The 26,185-nt window shown below is 39.3% G+C and overlaps 1 protein-coding gene across 1 annotated transcript in view; it reads left to right on the plus strand.

Annotated features, from left to right (window-relative positions):
* Positions 1 to 26,185, plus strand: part of PLXDC2 (plexin domain containing 2) — a 407,678-nt gene that overhangs the window by 165,222 nt on the left and 216,271 nt on the right. Inside the window, exon 2 of the mRNA XM_060006184.1 lies at positions 1,165 to 1,376. Coding sequence (XP_059862167.1) covers positions 1,165 to 1,376 — 212 coding nt within the window. The remainder of the gene's footprint in view (positions 1 to 1,164; positions 1,377 to 26,185) is intronic.

The raw sequence follows: 26,185 nt of genomic DNA on the forward strand, positions 1-26,185 counted from the left end.
GAATGATTAGCATCTTTCTGAGTTCAAAGGGAGATATTTTAGACCATTTGCATGTGATTAGTAGTGGAAGCCTTAACTTGGTTATTAGAGTTCTAAGTAACTGATTTAATGGTATTATAAGCTTCATTAAATACATTTTTGTTTCTTGGAACGTTCTTGTATTGATGGGAACCTCACAGCTGTAATTAAATCACTGCTCTCTTAGCGCTTTTTGAACCCATATCCTGCCAGTTATAAAGCCTGTCAATTCGTATCTTTTGGTAATAGTTGCCTAGAGGAGAACTGTTGTTGGTCAGACACTGAATTTCCCATACTTGTGGAACACCTTCCCCTGCTGACCCACTGAAATGAAAGACTAGGAGTAATGATTAAATCTAATTTTCCCTCCTGTAGTAGCAGAATGAGCTGGGTCAGCAAGGCCAGTCCCTGCAGATGGCTTTAAAATACCTTTGTGATTTGATCTCCTTGCCTTCCCATCCATTTCTCTAAGTGCCTATCACTGTCATCCTTTACCACCCTGACAAGATTCCAAGGTGAGAACAGCTCAAATGAGCAAGAGCGTTTGTGATGCCTCCCGAGGACGTGGCGTATTAAATGAGTTCGGCAGTGAACCAAGTCTGACTTGTGAGCTACAAGGCAGGTTAGCACGTTTGCACAAAGGTCATTCCATCTATTATTTAACCCATTCAAATGCTCTGTTTTCTCTCTGCTGCCCAGCATAACTCACATGAAATAATATAAACTCACAAGTTATTCATGTCTGATTTGTATTTTCAGATGTGCTGGGAATCATTTAGTTTCATTCCTTTGTTTGGATTGTAGTTTGTTTTCTCAGAACAACTAGAGAATGTTTATGAAGGGTGTGTGTGAAGGACGGGCAAGGAAGGGAATAAAAGTGCATTACTTTAGGGCTGCACAACTATTCTAGGGACTCTCCTGGATGTGCACATTAACCATTGTCACGACTTATCATGGTGTGTCCTAAAATTGCATTCTACTCGGAGATATTCATACCAACTCAAAAATATTACAGTTAAACAGATTTCACTGTTATGAGTTAGTTTCCTCTTCTTTTGACTAGCAGAATATTTTTCTTCCCTATTAGGAAGCATGCAAATGATGCATAACAGGTGGTAAATCGTTATTTTTTTTTTTTTCAAACAGATTGGCACTATCAGGTTGCTCAGGCCTTCCCACAAACAGAAGAGGAGGTGGAGGTGGATTCCCATGCATTCAGCCACCGGTGGAAAAGGCACTTGGATTCTCTCAAGGTGGTAGACTCAAACCGAGCCAGCCTGGGCCAAGACTCCCCAGAGCGCAGAGGCTTCACGGACCTGCTCCTGGACGACGGGCAGGACAACACCACCCAGATTGAGGTAGGTCAATGATCTGGGTAATTGAAATGGATTAATAAGTCTGTTTCTTGCAAGGCACCCAACTTCCACATATGTATCAGTATTTATAAGCTGGCCCTTCGGCTCAATCTGGAACTTATGGACTTTTTTGTAGAGGATCAATTTAATTCATTAATAAATAATTAATTAGTTAATATTCAGGAATTCAATAAGTAATTATAATTATGTTAAATAAATAAAATAAATAATAGCTAAGCCATTTAATCACCCACGAATGCACTTACTCAGGAAACAGACAAACATGGGCTTGCTGTGGTGACGTCAGTGAGGAGACACAAAGGGAAATACAGTCCATCTCCTGCCTGCAAGGAGATGATTGTGTAACAGGGTCAGAAAGTGTAAACGCCGTAACCAACTCATCCCTATGCCATGTGATATGCGCAAAAGTATACACAGGCCAGTGTGGCATAGAGGAGGGGATGATCATCTGCTTGGGATTAGGGGATGGGCTGTTGTCAAAGAGGCCTAGGAGTGGGCACTTAGGCTCGCGCTCGGCAGATTGAGAGGAGCTCACCAGGTTGATAATTTGTCGATGGTAAAAGAGAAGATTGCTGCAATTACATCTGCAAAGGCTGAGTCTCAGAACGGCATGGCATTATGAGGAGTCTTGCATGGTGACCAACTGTCCCAGTTTACCTGGGACTGAGGGGTTTCCTGGAATGTAGAACTTTCAGTGCCTAAAATGGGGCAGTTCTGGGCAAACTGATGGTTGGTCACTCTATTACTGTACATAATTCTTTGTGATAATTGGAGCCACAAATTGGAAAGAGAAGGACGGTTGGAGGTGGGTTTGGCAAGTAGGGAAGGCTGCTGAAGGCACATTCTAGGCAGATTTTGGGGTTGCCCAGAGGCCTCAAGGGTGGTATTGCATTGCTTAAGTTTCCATAGTCCTTAGCATTGCAAATCCTAAAATATGATCTTGTTAGTATACTAGATATAACAGACACAAACAAGTGAATCTTATGGAACTAAGCAAAAACCATTCAAATGAGAACAGAAGCTATTTATTCAGTTTGTTGTAGCCAGGGAGTGAGCCTCTATCACTTGCCTTTGGCAGAGACTCAAAAGCAGGCAGGGGAGTGGGAAAGTTTTTCCGTTAAAAAAAGAGAAGGCTGCAGGTGTGCTCTGATTAGAGGTTGTTGGCACGGAGAAGCTGGAGGTAGGCTAATCAGAAGCTGAGCATCTCGTGATTGGGGAACATACATGGCTTTCTGTGGTTGGTCCAGAGTTGGGCATAGGGACAAAAAATAGAGAAACCATCAGTTTTTAATCAAGTCCTGCCCCTTCTGGGCCGATGGCTGCCAGGATTGTGTTTTGGCTCCCTGGACTGTTGCTCTAGAGGTTGGGGTCAGAGTTCTGTTGTTATCCATGGTCCGGACATTGTCCGTTTGTATATTCTCTCAATCTGAAGGTTTAGTTCCTACTATGTCCCGGGTAACAGGTTTCTATTTTAAAGAACCAGGCAGCATTCTTTTTACTGCCCTGAAATACTCATTATTTAGGAAAAGAACTCAACTTCATGAAACAGATATGACATAGTTCTGCAGATGGTATCAAAGCATCATTTTGTTCCCTCATGGTGAGTGGAATCTTCAGAAATGAAGCACAGGCCATTGGGATTCTCTTTAGGTGAGAGCCCGAAGATTTTCAAAACCCCTCTCCATCGCCTTAGTTAGTTTGTGACTCTGGTGGCCCCTGACTGCCCCCGTCAGGCCCTTAACAGACAACAGAGGATGATGTGCCAGGAGCAGAACTCATATAATATCTGTCAGAGGCTCTTCTGACTCCTGCAGAGTACCTGCTATTTTGGCAACAATGTCGTGGTAACAACTCGGGGTAGGCAACACAATTCCTCCCTGGGCTGCCCTTGAGCCAGGGTGCAGCATAAAGAAAGGAGAGCTGAACAGAAACAGAGATGTTTCCTCTTTGCCCAGAACTAGTAACCTATTGAGATTAAAGGGAGAGAACACAGACTCCCAGAACTCTGTGATCTCCGTGCAGGATGCTGAATTTTTCTAATCATTGGTAAAATAGAAAATCCTTTTACTCAGGGATATATTAACACTCCCCAAAGTATCAGTACAATTCTAGTTGTTAGTATAGCCATGATTCTGTTATTCAGCCAGTTTTTCTCTTTTTTTTCCTTAATAGAGGGAGACCATGTAATGTCAGAGATTTTGAATCAGTAAAAAGGAGGAAGGATGATGCAGGGAGCTATTCACTGAGCACTCACTTGGTGCTAAGACCTGCCAGGTGCTGTATGGTCATCGTCTTATCTGGTCCCTACATCAGCCTGCTGAGATATGCATCCCCAGTTTCACTGGCTAATCTCAGTGATTAACATGAGGGTACTTTCAGTTTTAGGTTGAGTATTTTTCCTAAGGTCTCTCATTAATGAGTAAAGGGCTGGCAGTCAAACCCAGGACTGCCCAGCTCTCAAGATTTAGCCTTACTACTTGGCTTTGCTTCCTCTAATAGAAGGAAAAATAAATGGCTGTTTGATTATGTAATGATTTTGGATAACTGTAGCACCTGAATATCGATAGAGTAACTTCAGGGTTTCAGTCTGGCTGAAAGGGGACTCATCTTGAAGCTAGATTTCATAACTAGAGGACTGCTTTTATTTTGAGTTTATTTTTATGGGGTGCTGGGGATTGATGGAGATTATTGGGGATCTAAAGTCCCATAAGTCACCCCTCGGCACCACCACTAGTTCTGGAAGCAAAAGCCTACATCAGAAACTTCTCTGTAAAGTTTACTTATCCTGGCCCTTGAAATAGTATTTTTGAAAACTGTTGCGTCTCTTTTGGGGAAAATACTTTTGCCCGATTGAGTTAAATGGAAATAAGAAAGAAAGGAAGCGAATGGTTATAGAGTGATTGCTCTGTGCTGGGCATCGTGACAAGATCTTTCTTATGTTTTAGGAATAGCATTTTGATTTATGTTGCTTAATATAAGCAATGAGCATGAACGACTGTGTATGCTTTTGCCTTTTAGAAGCTTCCAGAGTCGATGTCAGGAATCAGAATTATTTGGCCTGAGAGCCCTGATTGTAGCAGTGGCTGTTAAAATAGTTTGTATCCCAGTGAGACTTAAACCACCCAGAATGGCATTCCTGTGCATGTTCTCCCCAACTTCTGCCATTGTCTAGACTTTGTATCCCACTTTCACTGAACAAAGACAAAAGCAAAAGACAATAGCATATTTACTATTTTGGCACAAATTCACTCTGAAATAAACAAAAGCTGTTATTTTCTTAACTTGGTACTTGACAGTATTTTTTCCGGCTCTGCACAAGAACAGATAATGGAGGGATCGTCAAACTTAGTATCCCAGTTAAAGAATCTTCCAATTGAAGTTTCATTGCTGTTGTCATTGTTTTCTTTTTTTCGTATTCTTTTCATGAAGATATAAAGATGTTTTGAAACAGTTCGTATTTCCTGATGAGTAAGTGGGGACTCAACATTTGGCAAGCGCCACTGTCGATCTGCATTTTATTTTACATGAGACCTTTATTCTTGTACCTCCGCTGTTCATGTGGGTGTATAACCACTTGGGCAAGTTCCCTGGTGGCGCAGTGGTTGAGAGTCCGCCTGCCGATGCAGGGGACACGGGTTCGTGTCCCAGAAAGAAGAGTACTTCCCCCTGATTAGTAGGTATTAAAAGCAGTCACTAGCATGCTTTTTGTAATTACTTTGGGAATATAAGGGCTCCAGGGACTTTCAGGTTAGATTGAAGTCCATGCATGACTTGGCCGTGCTTGAGCAGCCTTCAGTGAATTCCGTGACCGCAGGGACACGTGCATGGACGAGCAGCACGTGGATCTCCACCTCGCTGCTGGCTGCCCTTCCGTTTTCTGGGGTGGAGCTCTTGCAGCATCAAGGGCGCCTTATGGGATGGAGAGGGACTGAGCAGTGTTTGGTGAGAATTACTGGCCTTCATAAAGCTCAGTTTCCTCAGCTTGTTCCTGTGTAATGCTGTTGGTAGCTTACAGTTCTTCACTTTACAGAAATCAGTCCTTTCTAACACATGGAACCAAATGTGTGGTTTTTTCCTACTTTTTCACATGCAGCGTTTGGAACTTCATATTCCCTCTCTTGGGAGAATGAAAATGTTTCTGAGAAGGATTGTCAAGTGTGATTTTTATTTTTTTGGCTTCGATTCCAAAGTACCTGGATAACTTGAAGAAGGGAAGATTAAAAATAAGGTTTATGGATCCTATAAGTGTAGCTCCGTGATCCAAACTGACTGAGACATTGTGAGCTAGACCAGCACCTCTCCGGTGATGCAGATGTGGCTAAACTACAGGCGACACTTTGCATTGCAAGGAGTTAGAGCACAGAGCAGATTTAGCTCTTAGTTTTGAGGATATAGGTTTCTGAAAAATCTTAGGTTAAATTGCAGTGCCTACCAACACCATATCTTGTGGATTTCTCATTCTTGTACCAAATAAAAATTGCAGGCATATCTAACAATTGCATCACCTGTGATCGCATTAAAGGTCATATCTGAGGAAAGTACAGTGGAAAATGGTTAGCAAATATGTGCAACAGAAGTAGCTAAAAGCTACAGATCCACTGTGTTTCCACTTAAATGCACATGTAAAAACTCTTTTTTTGATCATCTGCTGCGGCACACTGCCAGTTGTATCTGTATCATATTGTCACAAATTCTATAATATATTTCTTTAAAAAGCTGTCAATTGCCAATTGCTGCACACAGGTTATTGTGTGTGTTCTAATATTTTGTTGCAGTTCATAACTAGGTATTCTATTTGACAGGAAAGAAGTCACTGGAAAATCCTTCATCTAAAAGAGAATGCTGTTACTTTGAGATATTTTACAAAGCAAAGGCAAACTTCATAATGTCCCATGTGGGCATAATCTCCGTGGTATGTTTGCAGTACAGAGAATACATCAGAATATTCTTAGATAATGAAATCCTACTGCTCATGTGTCTCAAGCATAGATATGCTTCCTCAGTTTCAGAGATCTGACAATAACAGTACTGAACGTAAATGTAGGGTAGTAATAAGACACATCATCCCATTTCACAGAAATAATGAAAATCTGCAGAATACTGCTGTGCTGATTCTTTCTTCAGGCCACTGTTCTGCTCAGTGAACTCATGGAAGACAGTACTTCCAGATGAGAAGCATGTGATCATGCAGATTTGTGACATTTTTCAAAAGAAAGAAAAGTACCACCTGATACTGAACAGTTCTTTTACTATATTTTTTATGAATGTAAAAGCTGGTGTCGATTTTTTTAATGAAGCATTTCCATCTTAGGGGAATCTTAAACTTTCAGAGGCATCCGTCTGTGGTTGCAGAAGCAGAAAGCTGTGCAAAGGGAAGACTCAGATAATCCTGAGGAAACACACTTATTTGACACGAATGAATTGAAATTTCCTAAATGCATGTAAGTGTCAGATCGCCTTCCACAAAAGACGAGAAGAAAAGCATGGTGAGAGCATGTGATTAAAAAGGAGCAGAAATACTACGTAAGTTAATCAGCACCCAGAGGAAGACCCTTATTCTGTAGAGAGCCAGGATTAATGAAGAGAGACAAGGTGTCATCTGAACCACGTCATGGAGAGAGAGTTAGAAGGTAGCCAGGTATCAAGATATTTCTAGCCAGAGAGTTTTGCACTGGTAAGCGGGGAAAGATTTTTAAACTCCCTTATGCTATGTGTCTTAGTCCGTTCAGGCTACTATAACAAAAATACCATAGACTGGGTGGCTTAAACAACAAATTTCTTTCTCACAGTTCTGTAGGCTGGGAGTCCAAAATCAAAGAGCTGGCAGGTTTGGTGTCTGATGAGACCCCACTTTCTGGTTCGTAGGGGGCTGTCTTTCTGCTGTGTCCTCCCATGTCTAAAGGAGCTAGAAGGCTCTCTAGGGATCTCATTTGTAAGGACACTAACCCTGCTGATGAAGGCTCTACCCTCATAACCTAATCACTTTCTAAAGATCCCACCTCCTAGTACCATCACATTGGGGGGTTAGGTATCAACATGTAAATTTTGGAGAGACACAAATGTTCAGTTCCTAATGCTGTGCTAAGGTGTTTGGGATTTATCAGGAAGGAACTTGGAAGCTACTGAATATTTTAAATAGAGAGAGGCAAGATTATATTGGTGCCGCAAAAATGAGTGAGGAGTGGATCTGAAAGCCCAAATCGAAGGGGTGGAAAGATGAAATAAATTTAGATGAGAGTTATCGTAAGCTAAAATGAGACAGTAGTTAGAGAAATGCTATTGATGAGCATATGAACTTCAGGAATATTTAGGTTTCTAATCGACAACTTACATTAACCACAATGACTGAAGTTTTACCCAAACTTCTGGTGCTTGCTTGATTCTGAGGGTCAGTTGCAGATCCTGGTCATTTCCTTCCCTGGCAGTGTGGCCTGCTACAACCTTGACAAGCACCCATCTCACATGGGTTGGGAATTGGCCTCATCTCTTCAACTCTGTATTGCCAAAGGTTATATGTGAACTGACAACAAAATCTGTTTCAACTTCTTTTGTTTTGGAAACTGGAGAAACACAGTTTCAAACTTATGATTTAATCCCATTCATTTGCGTTTAGAATATTGATGATGGCTTTTAGTTTTCAAAGAAGAAAATCCATTGAAAATAGTAAATCAGGCAGAAATTATCTGCAATTATTGCTCACCCTCTAAAAAGATAATGAGGATTAAAATAGGGTATCATATATCTTGCTCAATTATAGATTATTCTTAGCTTGACATGTCAGCTCTTTATTGGAACAAAAATGAAAAAGATCCATAACTGTTCTTCAAAGAGTTCCATAAAGAATAACTGAATTATCTCTATGATGCTTCACTGTTAGTTAATTGAATTTACTTACGGTAAGAGCATGGAAATAGTCTTCGGAATGATAAATACAGGTTGTAAAATTATTAAGTGTGTTAGTCGTATAATTTATTTTTAGAACAAGAATTATATTTTAGAATAATATTCTTGCATTCTCCATATACGAAGAGAAATATCATATGAAATATCATATAATGTAATATTCTTGCATTCTCCATATACCAAGAGAGGTCCTCCCCTCACCAGGACCCTGAGATTAATTATAAGAATCTAGCAATGAGTTTTTCCTACCTCAATTTCCTAGCCATTCATGAGGACTGCGTCATGTCCTCTGCCTTTCTTTGCATTAATTAGGGCAGTGATAAGGAACTTCTAACGTAAGGAACTCCAGGTTAACCAGTAGAATTTCTACTTTGTCATCTTGCAATCTTATTTTTCTTCTTTCCCCAGGCTAACTTCCAACAGGACATTTAAAATACACTTTCATGAAAATTATTATTTTCAGTATCAAAATTATAGTACTGTTTAGTGTAATAGGCCTAGATCTTTATCTAATTGATTGTTTTAAATCCTGCTGAAGAATCAGGCTAATGGTTTGCTAGTCCAGAATGTGTCCAGTCTTTGCACGTTGAGGAAGGGGCTCAGGGTGAAGGATGGGCTGGAACTCAGGAGCAAAACAGCCAGCAGGTGCTCGATCCTCTGTTCTCCTGTCAGCTCATGGATGTGTCCCCCAGTGGACAGTGGTCCAGGCAGGGCTGTGTCCTGTTTGCTTCTCCTCTTTATTGGACAAGTCTGAGAGGAGCATTGCATAGGGGAAATACATACCCAAGGTCAAGCACCGAGCAGCCCAGGCTGACCTGCCGGCAGTTTAGGAAGGGCCAGCACTTGGGTTGGGGGTGCCAGGTTCCATGGCTGTTGAGCTCAGTCTCAGTCTTCTCCTTTCTGGGTGCATAGCTTATCTTCTCAGCTATCTAGCTTCTGGGCAACAGAGAGATAGTTTTGGGGGTCATTCACTGGACAGTCCCGTTCTATACTAATGGATTATGCCTTAAGGACTAGTCTTTTTTTTTTTTTTTTTTTTTTCCGGTACGCGGGCCTCTCACTGTTGTGGCCTCTCCCGTTGCGGAGCACAGGCTCCAGACGCGCAGGCTCAGCGGCCATGGCTCACAGGCCCAGCCGCTCCGCAGCATGTGGGATCTTCCCAGACCGGGACCCCTGCATCGGCAGGCGGACTCTCAACCACTGCACCACCAGGGAAGCCCAAGGACTAGTCTTTTATGTGATATTTTCAGAATCAGAAACAGAATAATAAAGTGATTGTAGCTCAAAGACTAAATAAGTCTGAATTGGTACAGTCATGCCAATAATATGATTTTTATTACTACATCTGGAGAAGGATCGGGGCCACTCCTTATTCCCGTGAAGATTTGTCGCATAATGAATCTGCCAGCCCCTATGATGTGAACTTACTTAATTTTAGGAATACTAACACCAACTGAGTACACGAAATCACACCAAGTCTTTGCCGTTTATTTTATCTAACAAATTAATGTGCACTCTACAACTTAGTACCAGTGTTTTGGAAAAATAAAGACTAGGACTCTGATAAACAATGATTATCTGTAATTTTGTGTGGCACCCAGAAGTTTCTATGGACCTTTGTCCAAGATGTCTCATGTGTCTTTGCCAAATACTGTGACTTCTATGGAAACATTATTAGGTCTACACATAGGTGGGCCATTACATATGGTGTTTAAAAATTCCTGATGATTTAAACTTACAGTATGAAAAAAGTATATTTTTATTCTTAAGCAATGATGTATAATATATTTTGCTAAGTGTTCAGGGGACTTTTATCTCATCTTATATTTCTGAAGCAGTTTTAAGGTAGATAAGGTCTCTTTATAACAAAGCATGCCTATGCATATTCCTATTCTTCGCTTTTACATTTGTGATAAATTTGCTAATGTGCCACCCTGTACTCTATTAAGGAAGGTATCAAATAGCCAAAGATCCTTTTGAGGAGGGGTGGCTAACATTCGGAATGAACAGAGACTCCTTAATTTTCTTTTTGTGTATCCCTGAAAGAAAACCTTTCTGTTCATGTCCCAGCGATGCATAGATGTCTGAATCTGTCTAGAAACAAGAGAAGAATTGAACTTTGCAGCCCTTGGGAACAGTTGTTTTGAGCCATTTTCTGTATGGTATTTCAAGCCTGAGCTATTAAATTGAAATAATAGTGTGGAATCCATGGCACTGAATTGAATGAATGGATTAAATACTGCTGAAACTATTTCTATTTAACAAGTGATTTCTAGCTCTTTTTGTAAACTTCATATATTTACACAATCTTTAGCTTAAAAAGCAAAGCTGTGGAAAACACTAACATTCACCTTTTAGACAATATCTCTATCAATCATCTATCTATCTATATTATTTTGCATTCACAGCGCAGATCCAACTTGTCACCAAAGGAATTTGAAACGAAAACTTGCAAAGCAAATTTCTTACTGTTGAAGTTAAACATTTCATTTAGTCACAGCACCTTTTATTAAAGAAGTCTTTTAGGTAAATACTTCCAAAACTAAAAATATTTCATCTTGTGATAGGATTTTCCACTTAAATATAATACTGCCTAACTTTTTAAGGTTTCATGAATTCTATTCTGGAAATTTTTATAATTTTCAAAGATGAATGTCATGATTTATGATTGTCAGATTTTTTTCTCTAAGGACAGTTTAGGTTATAATATTGTCCAATTTTCTTAGGTTATAGTGCTTTGCACAGTGTTCATATTTGAATGCAAATCTTTCCTTGTTCTGTCAATAGAGCAGAAGGTGATTTAAAATTTCATTTTCGAAAATGTTTACAGGGGACACTAACAACCCTTTCCAAGAAACTCAAAACAGTTAATTTGTTCGTTGTAAATAGTGTTGTAGAATGATCTGTTATCTTAAAAATCAAGTATAAACAATCAGTTTTCTCTTTCTTAAATACCAACTGAACAAAGAATGACTTGTCATCTTTCTCTGTCCATTGAGGAATCAGATATCTCTTTATTATTTTTAAAGTGAATGGGATTAATCTTTACCAGAACAGAAGCATGTCATATTCAGATGGGAAGGGTGCAATTCAAACTGTAAGAAAACAACTTTATGAATAAATACAGAAATGTGCCAGGCCAAAATAATAAGTATTCATTAGAAATTTTTCTCACGTTACTAACTGGACCTAGTGATAAAAAATTATCTTCTAAAAGTAAACAAAAATTTTAGACAAATCTTTGTATTTTCACTGTCCCTTAAAAACTCTGTGGAAAGTAATATTTTCCACCGTAAACCCAAGGAAATAAAATAATCAGTACATTCAAAAGCCCCCCTTCTTTGCCCCTGCCAACAGCCCATCCAACGTGGCTCTATTTAGGCAGAAGACTTTAGAAAGAAAGCAGCTGCAGTTCAATTACTTACTGGTCCACAAAGAACTTAAATAGAAATCAAATCACTTTTGCCATGACGGTTAAAATGTTATTTTGCCTCATCGAATAGGTTTGCTATGGTCTGAGCATATTTCAAATGTATATGACATGCTTTGTTCAGACAGTTTAGTCACTGAACAATCATAACTGCCACTTCAGGATTTTTTTTTAAATTTTGCTTTGTAAAGGTGTATTTCTTACTTTATTATTAAAAGGAGAATCGTTGACATTTTCTGCATTTAAATCATTTGCATAAAAGGACAAAAGTAAAAAAAACTCTATGTTTTTATCTCCTTAGGAAAAATGTTTAAACATCTTCAAAGGGAATTTTTTTTTTCCAGCTGGTGATCACTTGTGAATGCAAATTAGAGTAAGGGGTAAATGACTGTGAGACTGTTCCTCCTGATTGTCTATTGACTTTTTAAGTGTTGGTAATAAAGAATCTGGTAAGAGAAAATGATTTCCAACTTTGAAACAGTCCCTGAAACAAAGCGAGGAGCGGGTTGACAGAACAGAAGCAGAATCTGGGACAAACATTAATTTTCTCACTTTGTCCCTTTTTTTTCTAGCAGTGCTTTCCACCAATGATCTGCCATCTGCCCAGTAGCCTCCATACCAATGTATCATTGTCTTCCTTTGGGCTGCAGTTGCAAAATTAAAAACCAAAGAACTTGGCATTGTAGGTGGTGGTTTTAAAAATCTTTATGTGTAGGCAAGGTTGCTATAAACTATAGATATTTTTCAAAGCCTGTAAATAGAAATTTTAGTGATTTGTAAATGTATGTTTGTGTGTGTATGTTTTGTGTGTGTGTGTGCGCGCACATACATGTGTGTACGTTATTCCTAATCACTGTAAATAAAAATTACCTCAGTGGGGGAAAATAAACGGTGGCTGGATAGCCCCTTTTACCTTACACTTAGGCACTTATTTCTCTGAGCAAAAACCAGTATTTTTTTTTTCATGGAGGCAGTAAAATATAAACAGCTACCTGGAGGACTGGCCAAGACTCTCTTGCTTCAGTGAATGCCTTAAGCTTTAAATATGTTCTCTAGATTATTGTTCTGGAAGGTAAGGATGAGACACAATGAAGGAAATCAAAGCATAATGGACTTTTTGAAATAATGAGGATCGAGGGAATTGCCTGGTGGTCGATTGGTTAGGATTTCTTGCTTCCACTGCAGGGGGCACGGGTTTGATCCCTGGTCGGGGAACTAAGATCCTGCAAGCTGCTCGGCGCTGCCAAAAGAAAAAAGAGAGGATCAGACATTATGAAAACTGGAAAGGAGATGTGACCGTGGACCCAAGATTATGGGGCAGCTCAAATGAGATTCCCCAATTCTCTCTTCTGTAACTGTTCCCTTTTCAGGGCACATGCACACAAAACCCTTGTTCACCTGGCTCTGTTTCAATCTCGGTGGCCCCTCTCCTCCCTTACGGGCAAATTTGCCGTTTCTCTCCACCAAGTATTTCTCTTGACTAGAAGCTCGTGTTACCACTAACAACTTGTGTAGCCTGAAGTCATTATCCTGTGTCTCCATTCCTACAAGGCCACGCGAGAAATATATGGTAGATTCTCTTCTAGAATAAGTGAAAGGGCCTCTCTATTTAAAGCAGGGTTTGGCAAGTGAAACTCCATGGATATCACTCCAAACCATATTGCCAAGAAATGCCCAGACTATTTCAAAAGACCCAATCTAGGGAAATCTAACTCAGATTACAGCCTCCATGAGGGATGAAACAGTGCTGGATCTTTTGTTGATGTTCATAAAGCATTCATTGATTTGAAGTAAAATATTTTGGATGCAGGGAGAATAGTATTTAACTGAGGGTTAGATGTGAAACCCAGGAAGCATAGGGAGACTTGACTTCCTTTTTGACCAAGAAAACCAAGATTCACTTGTGGCTAGGACTGTAAGTAAAATGGAATGTGGCAAGGACTAGAACTAGATTACCAACAAAAGCCTGATGTTTTTGTTGGCTGTTTCCACATTCAAATGAGTAGTGACGTCGGGTATGTGATTATAGCTTGTCCACTGGGATTCTTTGTACGGCAGTAAATTTGTCTTCACACTCAAATGACCTGAATACCATTTTCTGCTGCAAAAGAAGAGATGAAGGATGAGGGAAGGTAAGGTGGTTACCGAGAAAGTGTCCCATGGTCATGTTGTAGAAACCCTTTTCCCCGGGTGCAGGAACAGTGATGCGTCTTCAGTGCCTATCTTGAAACCGGGCTTGTTTCCACTGGAGTCCCCTCTCTACTTGTGCTGATGGAAGTTCATGCTCCTGCACAGATTTGCACCCCTACCCCCTCTAAACTGTATTTTTGAAGAGTTATATTTGAAACTGTCACATACAAAATAGTAGTAAGGGGCTTCCCTGGTGGCGCAGTGGTTGAGAGTCCGCCTGCCGATGCAGGGGACGCGGGTTCGTGCCCCGGTCCGGGAAGATCCCACATGCCGCTTAGCGGCTGGGCCCGTGAGCCATAGCCGCTGAGCCTGCGCGTCCGGAGCCTGTGCTCCGCGACGGGAGAGGCCACAACAGTGAGAGGCCCGCGTACTGCCAAAAAAAACAAAAATAGTAGTAAGAGGCGGCAGCAGCGCTGGCGGCAACAGCGGTGGTGTCAGCAGCGTGACTCTTTGTAGCCTTCTGGCGCAGAGCAGTGAAGCCACCACACTTTGCAAAGGCAAGCGTGCACCTGCAGGAAAAGTATCCCCTTGGCTTTAGTAAGCTGCTGCCGCTGCTGCTCTTACTTCAGTCACTTTGCTTCTGCTGGGGCTGTTTTTATCCACTCTGCTGCCTTTCTTTCTGCTTCCCCTCTCAGGCAACCATAAATTGAAATGCCGCAAGAGCACACATGCCTGGAGACAGAGGCAAAGAGACAGAGACAGAGAACAAAGAAGCACCTTACTGAGTTCTGTCCCTTCCAGTGATGATAGAAAACCTGAAACCACTGCTGTGAATCTTAAGCCACCTGCCTTGGGTGCTAATTGGGCTTTCTCAGGTGACAGCAGGCATTATAGTGCTTCTAGATGAGCAGGGGCCATTGGGCATTTGGTAGCAAAGAGGCAGGGGGGCAAGGCTCATCAAAACACTGGACCCTTCCAGGGTTGTGCACCCACTTACTCCTTAATGAATCGTCCATGGCTCCAGGCTTCCTTTAATAGAGTAACCTCCTGGGATTATTATTCGGGAATCAGGAGAGACCTATTTCCAAGTTCCCCTGTGATGTGATCAAGCTGGGATCTCTCTCCCCATTTTCTTGATGAATTCTATACCTGCCTACTTCTAGCATGAAGTAATTGGATTCCGTTTTTAAAAATGGCTGTGCTAACCACTCTTTCGGATTGATTACTCCCTTTCGCTTTACATAGGCTTTCTCCAAACCGAATTCCATCAAGTATGTTAGGTTTCCCCTTTCTAAATTACTAGCGCAGTCCAAATTTGTTGTCTTGACATTTTACTACAGTTGCCTTGATTGGGTTCTGAGTGATCTGAAACTCTTCAGTCCCATATTTAAAGACAATCATTGGATTTACATTTGGTTGGTAAATTTGAGCCCTTGGGGTCATGGTGGCAATAGTCCAAAAAAGTTTAAAAAAAAAAATATCATCACATGAGGCATGATTTACTGCAAGGGAATTTCTTCCTAGATATAGGGGAATGATGGGGCATGGGGACCATGGCACCTGCTCCCCAGCTGCAGCAGAGTGGGGCCATGTGGGAATTTGGGCATATGATGCCACATCTCCTAGTTTCTCAAGAGAAATCCAAACACTTAAAAGTTGTTTGTTCATTCTTTTTTTTTTTTTTCCTTAATCACATGTGGACCAACACAGTGATGGTAAAATAAAATGTCCATAGGTTTGTGTATCTAATGGCCACCTGGCCACCAGATGCTATTGCTCCTATATACTAATTAAATTCTTAATTAATATAAACTTACTAGGTCATCTTCCAAAGGGCCATCTTATTTCCAAGTTCTGAGGGGCACCTCACTATTGCCTTCATGTCTACCCCAGAGGAAGCATACTATGTGTTGAGTTGAATTCAGTCAAATATAATCTGATTCTTGGAGATATTCTCTTCTGTCCTACTTTTCTTCTGTACTTATTTTATGTAAGTACAGTCCTGGTGGACTACTTTCCTATTGCATCCCTTGTAAACATGATATTGAAAACAAGAAGTGAAACATGCTTTTAAAGTTCTCACCTTCACTAGTTATTTTGAAGGATGTTTCTAAGATTATTTTCTGTTCTTCTGAAATATTACAGTGTATGAAATTGGAGTCATGGGAAATATACTCTTTGGTTATGATTGATTCAATATTCCAAGTTTTCAAAAGTATTTAGTCATAATGAGAAAAACTTTTATATATTCAATTAATTACATATAAATATTGTAATTTAAGTAATGACATTTCTTCAAGTAATCATCTTCTTTTGTTTTTCCTGGAAGACTGGAACATTTTAGACTTACCAATGAGATGAATTTAGAAAGTCAAAATGATTTGAAACATTGGCAATACATTCAACTGTTAATAAGACAGAAGTGTGCTCTGGTCTATATCTATAACTAGCTTGCTAAAAAATTAAATAAATAACAAATGGATTGAACTGTATGATCATTCAGTAGCATTGCATATGTATAAAATAACCATAGCATTTCTAATTTGCAGATAGATTTGAAGGAAAAAGAGAAAGAAAATCAAATAACTGGGGGAGGGGGGACTTCTGGTGTGAGACTTTGCATTTCTTTTCAGTTTTGTAGCAGTTGCAACAGGTATAAGTGGTATATTACACAAAACACTTTAGAGGTATGTTGAAGTAGCTGGGTTCAGCTTACATTATTGGCAGAGTCAGGATAAGGACTCGCATCCCCTGTTTCTGGCTCCTGATGCCAGCCAACCCTTCCCCATGCACCACCATGCTGCAGCTCTTTCTCTTGATCCCTGGTAACTGATACCTGGTGCTATGAACTGAATTGTACCCCCTCCCCCAAGTCGTATGTTGAAGCCCTAATCCCCAGTCTGACTGTATTTGAAGATAGGGCTGTTAGGAGGTAATTAAGGTTAAATGAATTCATAAGGGTGGGGTCCTAATCTGATAAAATTGGTGGTCTTATGAGAAGAGCAAGAGGGACAGAGCTCTTTCTCCACGTGTACACATTGAGGAAAGGCAAGGTGGTGTGAGAACACAGTGAGAAGGCCGCTGTTTGCAAGTCAGGAAGAGGGTTCTAACCAGTATATGCCCAGACTGGCACCCTAATCTCAGACTTCCAGGCTCCAGAACTCTGAGAAATAAATTTCTGTTTAAGCCATTCAGTCTATGGTATTTCATCACGGCAGCCTGTGTGGACTAAGATACCTGGGAGGTGTGGAGAGACAATTTGCTAAGTGACATTTTCTAAAAAGGGTCCTTATGAAGTTTCCAACACTTGAACACCTAACCTTCCAATCCGAACTTAGCTACTCTTTTCTTGATGAGAATCCTCTTCTTCCTCCATCACGTGACTGGCTGCGTGGATCCCCGCAATAGAAGTCTCATATTGTATGTTCTTTCCACCCATTTCCTCATAGCATATTTCTTAGTGAACCCATGATAGCTCATCACTTCAGGAAAAGTAGCCACTTCAGTTTACCAGAGTGTACACTTTCTCTGTCTTTATCCGTATGGACTCCCTGTTTGTGGTGCTGGAGAAATTCCTTAACCTCTTTTTTATATTCATGTTCATGGTCTATTATTTGTAAACAATATTTCCTTAATGGTCTAAAAGCTTTGGCCATAGTGTCTTGGAAACTGAATTGTATAGCTATATTCTTCAGATTTTGTGCATGTGGTTAGAATCACTCACAATTGCATACATCCTTCAGTAATCATTAATGTCTGATGAGACAATTAAACATCAATTAATGATACTTTTCTTTTTGTATACCAGGTAGCCTTGTTTAGAATGAGACGTCATATAAGGTAAATAGTGACCTAAGAGCTCTGACCCAAATGAATGAGTACATGCCAGAGACAGAGTGTAGAAGGGAAAGTTGGTGAAGAAGACAAAAAAATAATCTAGGTCTTTTCTGGAAAATTCAGATTGATCTCAGGTTATTTCTTACCCAAATAGCAAATTGTTTATCTAGTCACCAATTACCTCAGGAGGTAGTTTTAAATATAGCTAAACTAAATATAGTTGAAATATGGTTAAAGATAGTCAAAATAATCTGAGATATTATAAAATGCATTTCTTATCCAAATGCATGAAACTTATCCATAACATCCCCAACAGCCTTTGCTCAAAGTCTTCTAATGGGAATTTATCCTTTTTTAAGAGAGAAAATTTTGTTTTTGACATCTTAATTTATTAAACTGTTTTCTCATCCTTGCCTGAATGTTTCATCCCCAGAACATTCACAGATGAATCGTCCTTCTGACCTTTGGGCAAAGTCAATCCAGTTCCTCTTTGTCATCCAGTGGACTCTTCCCCATTCATTTCTCACATGACTTGACCTACAAGACCTCAACCATTTAGATCTTTCTCCTCTAGCCACATTTTATTTCATTTGATATTAAAATGCTGAACTCACAGTTGTACTCAGCAGGAATTTGTCATAAAGCTGTTATGTAGCAGACTAGCAACTGTCCCTCAACTTACTATTGGGAAAATAGTATAAACTTTTTTAGACTTTATAAATGTATTTATAAATTGGTCAGGGAGAGACTGGCCTAGGAAGAACCTGGAGCCTGAGGCTCCAGTCCAAGCCCGGAGATCTTTGAAAGCCCTTTAAGGGAGTTTGCATTTCTCTGGGGCCCAATGCACTTCCTGGGTATTATTTGTACTAGGAACAGCTTGATCCCCAGAGGACCCTCAGAGGCTGCTTCCTGGAAAAAGGATTAGAAGATCAATAATATGTAAATAAACTCTGCCACCCACATCCCTGCTCTGAGGAGGTCACTGCGGGCTCTCTGTGCCTGCACAATAGCCCTTCAGCCACTCATAAGCAGCAGAGTGACCTTAGGGGTTCTTTAGAGCCCTGTACCAAGAAACAAATGTAAAGCACATGCAAATACTCTTGCTAGATTCATTATTGTCGCTTCCAGGGGAAGTGGGAGGGAGTTCGGCTTTGAAGCTGGAAACCATGCAGCTTTCCTAGAGTCCTTGTGAGTACCTTATACTTTGTCAGAGTATGAGAAATACTCTAGGCTTTAGCTCAGCAGTTTTACGACCAATATTTTCGAGTCTTTAAAGATGTTCTAATCTACCTCCGAAGAGGAAGGGAAAAAGCACTGTGGCAGTGGCCTCTGGAAGTCAGATATCATAAAACCAAAATGGAAAAAAAAAGACTCAATGTTTTCATTCCTTTGCAAATTAATGGCACTTAAAAATATGCATTATCTACAAACCCTATCTTTTCAGAAAAAGAAAGCATTAACAAGAAATAGAACATGATATTAGAGTAAACGATAGGTGAATAACCAAATGTATCTTTTTAAAAAATTCATCAAGTTATCTTTGTCTTTTTCACATTTTATTCTTTGAGAACCACTGTATTATGAATTCCTTACTGTGGATCTAACATTTTTGTCTCTATCATAAACGCTTTGAAAAGTATGCAAACAGATTATTTTTAGGTAGCCACTTGCCAAAACTCCTCTATTTAAAAGATTAACCAGCTAATGATTTTATTGCTTAATAAAATATTCTGGGGGAACCAATCACTTTCCGTTTTCAAGGCAATCTGTTGGTTTTTCTTCCTCGGCTTTAAAAATTATGCCCGTTATTCCTCTATATGTTTTGCAAACCATTGTTGGCATTTTTTGCAACAAAAACCTCTAGGCCATCATGAGTTATATAAAGTCTCCACTACATCAGGGGACCAAATTTGTATTGGATTTGGGGAACTATGCCCTACATAGTAGACTGCTTACTTATAAGTCATCAAGTCAACAAAGCCTAATGCAAAGACCTGGATTGAACTTTGGATTTTATACTAGTTGTAACAGAACACTGATGTGTTGTTTATTCACACCTGTTCTCACTAGTCTGATTCATTGGAATGTTTATTACATTCTTTGCTCTCTGAGTGAACCTAAGAATTTTTTTCCCAGTCCCTTTCTCCACTGTCTCCTTAGTCTCTGGAATAATCATGTTCCGTCCAGAGTAAAACCCAAAGATAACGTTGACATAAGCTCTCTTCATTTTTTTAACCCAGGTTGTTTTTTAATGTTTTAACCATTAAGCAATATTCTGTTCTGAATTTTATCTACAAATTAACTGAATTCAAAATATTAACTGGTGATTATTTCTAAGCAACGTTTATGCACAGTGTAGATCAGTGAAGAGAACTACTTGGATATCTAAGCCCAGGCAGAGGAAATCCATGAGCATATGGAAATTCTCTACTTATAGAAGTATCTGATATATGTAGACTTATAATGTAAGAACATTCAAGTAAGAGTTCCTGTCCTGGTTTCTTTTGAACTTTTCATTTGAGATACAAAAGTAAATCAAGTGGCCCTAGGGTTTGTTATTAATACAATCACTTAATGCCTGTCTCTCCCACTAGACTGTAAACAACATAAATGCAGGAATTGTGTCAGTTTTGTTTACTATATACTTTTTAAAACAAAAGTCTCCTGAATAAATGTTTTTAATGTCCTAATATCAAAGGGAAAGATATTTAATCTAAAAAGGCAGCTGGTTGATACTGGAGGCAAACACCTAGGAACAGAAGAAGGCTGCTTCTCTGTGAGTGTCCACCCAAGGCCCTCAAATGCCAAAGACGAGAGAACTGGTCACTTCAGTCACGTGTCTAATCTTGTCAAAGAAAAGAAAAAATTAAGTAAAGTGGTGTCATTTCAGGAAAATGGCTCAATTTGTGTTTTTTGTGTGGATCAGGTATAATGATTAAAAATGCATAATGTTAAACTTCCATAGCTAAATCTAACCTCTTTCCACCGAGTGCTACTTACAATTAGTATTGTGTTTGGTATAGTCACGTTCAGTTCACCACTGCTTCATTATCTGCACTGCGTGTTTATGCAAAGCCTGATGATTATGCTTGCAGACTGACTAATGATCTTTAAAACTGTGTTGATATCTCAAAGTGATTGATGCAGCACATTCATTGCATTTTTGAAGCTGCTTTATCTTGATACTTGTTTCAAAGCTAGTATACCAGGTGGGGGGGGGGGCAGGGGGAGGGGGACGATGACACATAAAATTGTATGTCAAATGAGTGCATCCAAAACCATGATATGAGGATTCCAAATTTATACTATTTGGGACATGTACAGATGCAACCTATGAAACACTCAAAAATTCTCCAGATCGCATATCCATTAAGGAATAGAAATCTGGACTCAGCCTTCTTTATTGAGATCGTCAACACTGGAACTTTAAGGATCATCATTTCCAAAACAGATGAAAGGCTATTTATTATTCCTACAGTTCTCTGGAATGTAAACCTTACTGTGTGTGCTTTGGAAAATACTAAGCTCAACATTTGAAAAAGTGAAATTCTTAAATTTTGGTAAACTCTCTAAGGATAAGTTGAATTTTTTTATATATTTCTAAAGCCTTGGTTTTGGTATGATCATATAGATATAGAACATGTTCAGTTACAAATTGGAAATTTCAGCTAATAGGTGATGTTTCCCAGATGTATCTGCATGTTGGGATCACACTGCACCCAGCCCGGATTCTGATTTAACTGGTCTGGAGTATGATCTGGGCTGTGAAATTTATAAAAGATCTCCAATTGATTCTAATGTGCAGACAAGTTTGGGAACCACTGCTACAGTTCAAGGGCATTCATTAGCTCATGGCATTGTCCTCCATTGAGCGCTTATTCGAGTACTCAGTGAGAGAAAGATAGAAATACAGGTGTTACTTGAATATGGGAGGGCTTCTCAATTAACATCTGGTTACTCCTAAGGCCTTGTTCTGTGACCATTGGTATGCACTGTATCTGGAAACCAGTGATACTTATTTTCCTATATTTGTTTGTTAGCATTTATAATGACATGTAGATATGCTAAGTTCCACTTTAAAATGTTAACTGGCATAGCTACTTTCAACCATCCAGGCTGTCCAGTTACCCTGATTAAATGCTGCAGGGTCATTTTTGAGTGTTCTTCTCCCTCTTAAATAGTGGCAAGTCTTTTGGATTCTTCAGTCTTTCTCACAACAGCATCTTCCCTTTTGTTTTCCCTCTTAGTAACCTGGTTAAGCTGTTAGGATTTTGTTCTTGATTCTTTTATTCTTTTTTAAAAAATAATTAGTTAATTAATTTTTATTCTTTTACTCTTTATTCTTATGATAGCTTCCAAACCAATGTATGATTCTAATCACTCCCTTCTCCAGTCCATCCTATTTTCTAGATTGTTCCGTCTAAGTCTACACTTAATCCATTACTTCCAAGGCTCTCATTTTACACAGAATCAAATTCAGACTTTCCAGATTGATGTTCAAAGGTTTGTGCAATCAAAATTCTACGTATCTAAGTGCACTCACTTCACATTACTCCCCTATATGTGTCTGTTGTTCTAGTTATTTTCTGTAATCTTATTAGTATTTTTCTGCTCATTCCCCTGGGTTCAGACCAGTCCCTCTGAGCAAAATCGCCCTCTCAATTCATTCCTCAAGGCCCAGATTAAATATCATGACTTCTATGAGCCCTATATTTTATCACTAAAACTGAATGAGATTTTTTTCCTCCTGAGGAGGCTTATGAAACTGAAGCTGCCATTAGTACAGCCTTTATCTTATGCTGGTCTGGAGCAGAGAGAGTTGAGTACCTGCACTATGTCACTCTGTTGCAGGTTTCTGGAGAGCAAGGACTATATCATAAACATCTTTTACCCTTCACAGCCATCAGCTGAAGACCTCCACATACATAATCAGTGCATCATAAATACTTGTTAGCTTGTATGAGTGACATCTGAAAGAAATGGTTGTAAATAAATAGGCTGTTTTATAGCATCTTCCTACATTAGACTACGTTCACTTGAATATTTGACCTCCAGGCATTTTTCTTACACTTTCCAGCTAGTTCTTAGGAAAGTGAGAAGCTCATAACATTGATTTTCCCTTGTGTGATTTTGTAGGACAGAAGCAAAAAAGGAAAGCATGCTTCTCAGGCTGCACTGAAATAAAATCTCTCCTAAGCTATCTTGTAATTTTATTGCAAGATATAAATACCAGCTTTATAGATCTGAGAGGGAATCTTTCTTCAAAGTCAGCAAAACCATATTATGAAAATATTTGTTTGAATCTAGAATTGGTAACTTTAAAACAAAACTTCAACAGATTGTGCTTTCCTTTTTGCTTCTTTATTTTTAATGGCTCATGAAACTATTGCAGCCTCTCTCCCTTTGTTCTGCCCTTGTTTGACCTGTACATCAGCTACCTAAAGTTAAGTGAGTTGGCAACAAGATTTTCCTTCTTCTAATATGTGGTCCTGGAAGAATTTATCATTTGAAATGGGCTTTTAAAATTCTTATTTAGAAAACAATAGGAAGATTTACATTGTTAAAAGTACCTCTATGCTAAATGAAAGCAACTACAGATTTTTTTTTTTTAATTGAATCTACCCACAGGTATTGTCAAAATGGTCTCTCAACTGAAGTGGAAATGATACAGTATCTCCTAGAGGGGTCAAAGTAACTGTTTATTTATACTTAGCAAAATAGCTCAACCACTCAGGCATAGAAAATTTGCATGGCATGACGGGTTAAAAATGGCCCCAAATTCCTACAGCTTATCCCATGAAGAGGTAGGATCTATCTTCTCACCTCTTGAACCCAGGACATGCTTTGTAACTTGTTCTGATCAAATGATGGGATGGAAGTCAAATTAAACACCTTCTAAGCAATGCCTCCAGACACTTGCAGCTTCCGCTCTTACTTGCTTGGATTCTATCAGTTTGGGAATAAGCCCAATCTGGTCTCCTTGGGAATGAGATGTCACAATGAGAGAGAGAACCTAAACATGTGGCCAAGTCCATGTGGAACCAGCCAGTCCCCAGCCGACATGAGAAGTGGCCACAAACCATCAGTGATCCCAACTGACACCGTGTAGGACAGAAGCAATGCCCAGCTGCACCCGGTCCTAAACAAATGAATGGTTGTTTCAGGCCACCAAGTTTGGGAGTTGTTTGTTACCCAGCAATAACCACTGATAGAGGTGGCATGAGGGGTTTTGTAGTAGGGCATGGAAATTTCAAGAATAATAAACTGAATAGTGAATAAAATATATTTATAAATAAATTGAATTGCTTTGTGTGTGAGTTTTTACTTCTTCCTTGCTGTTAAGAAGAATCTACCACTGTAACATCTTTTCTAGGAGGTAATAAAGCCGAAGTAATAAATAGCTTGAAAAATATAAAGAAGGTCTAAAACTTACAAATCTGTATATTGAGTATCTATCATGTACCAATGTTTACTATCTAGAATACAGCAGTGAACCCAATAGAGGGAGAGATATTTTAAATGGGGAGCAGGGGGAGGCAATAATTTTTTTTAAAGTCCAATGATAAAAGTTACAAAGGAAATTAAAGCAGGCTAAGAAATAAAGCATGACAGAATAGGGGAGGATCATTCCAGGTGCATAAAAGAGCAGGTGAACAGTATGGTGTCAGGGCACATAGCGTACTTGTGGGACACCAGGAGAGCTAGTAGGGCTGGTGTGGCATGTGACGGGGAGGACGAAATGGAAGGGGTGGCTGTGTCAAGCCTGGTGTTTGTGGGAACAGTAACAGTTACCTTTGAAATGAGATTGACCAGTTCATAGAGGGAAATTACCCAACTTTTCCACAAATGTTGGTTGTGTGAAAATTGTCAACTGAGTTATAATTTTTAGAAGTTGCTCCAGAGTAAAATTTTCCATAATTCTTGTAAAATTATAAATATCTCAATTTTTTTTCTAAGAGATAGGCCGAGATAGAGAACTGTATGGATTTTCAAAAAGCCCTCCTATATTAGAAAGCTTGAATGGCAATTTTGATTAGCACTAGAGAATGACATGTATTTTCAAAGGCAATAAATCTAGGGCTTCTTACAAATCCAAACTTAATAAAGGAACTATCTGTATGTGCTATGGACTGAATTCTGTCTTCCCTAAATCCATATGTTGAAGCCCTAACCCCCATGTGGTTATATTTGGAGATGGGGCCTTTAGGAGGTAATTAAGATTTAATGAGGTTGTAAGGGTGGGGCCCTATGGGATTGGTATCCTTGTAAGAGGATGGGAAGACACTAAAGATCTTTCTCTTGGCCCTTTGAGGACATAGTGAGAAGGCAACCGTCTACAAGCCAGGAAGAGAGCTTTCACAAAAACCAAATCTACCAGAACCTTGATCTTAGGCTTCCCAGATTCCAAAACTGTGAGAAATAAATTTTTGTTTTTTAAGCCACTCAGTCTCAGGTCTTTTGTTAGGGCAGCCTGAGCAGACTAAGACAGTATGTTTATAGTGTCCAAGTTCCTGCCCCATCATGAATGCTACATCTAAAATAGAAATGTCCATATAAATTATGATTGTCTTTTCTGATTATCAGAATGTTTTGTGGTCCCTCATACCATTGTTGTTTCTTTCTAGTTGATTGGAAAAATACACCAAGAATTATAGAGAAATTCAGTAACTGTAAAATGATCACACATTTTATGCATCACAATATATCGTGCATTTGAAAAATAATGCACACAAATACAAGACCTGTGATTTTTTTAATTTGCACAGATAACGCATAGTGTTCCCAGGGATTCGTACACTCCCTGCAACAAGTGTGTTAATTTGCCTCCAGTCTTGGGGCCAATCTACAACTTACCAACAAGGATGATTAAGTACCTATTGAAATGGTACTATGCTATACAGTTACTATAACTAGCTACCTGTGTTGGTTCTTCAAACTGCACACTTATATTTCTTTTGGTGGGTATCACTTAAATAATGCAAAGTCTTCTGACTCACTCATCCCTAGCAGTTTCTTCCCATTCGCCTGTGGCTTTAGAATCTCAGAACCTTAGCTGAAAGGAATTTTAAGAGACACCTAGTTGAATTCCTTATATAAAGTCCAAAATTTACAGTGACTATTTAGAGGCAGAAGCTGTACTTCAACCCAAATATCCTTTGAGCTATGTTATTGTAATGCTAATTTTGAGCTTTTTAATAGAAATTTCATACATATTTTTAAACTTTTTCATGCATGCATTTTTTCCCTAGGTTTTTGGAGCCTTCAGAGATCCCTTGTAAGTTGGCAGTGCACCTCTTTAGCAACCACTGTATGATTGGCCATCACTTGCTTGTACTTGTAAAAGATAAATTGAGATGTTAATTCACTCAAAACTGCCCAGATTCTCTCTCTGGCCTGTGCTTTTTCACCACTGTAAAACTGGAAATACTCTCGCAGGTTTATTCTTGAAAAGGTTAAAAGTTTCTACCAGGAGCAAATTAAAGTATACTGG

Source organism: Delphinus delphis, chromosome 2 (assembly GCF_949987515.2).
Source record: "Delphinus delphis chromosome 2, mDelDel1.2, whole genome shotgun sequence".
Taxonomy (NCBI): domain Eukaryota; kingdom Metazoa; phylum Chordata; class Mammalia; order Artiodactyla; family Delphinidae; genus Delphinus; species Delphinus delphis.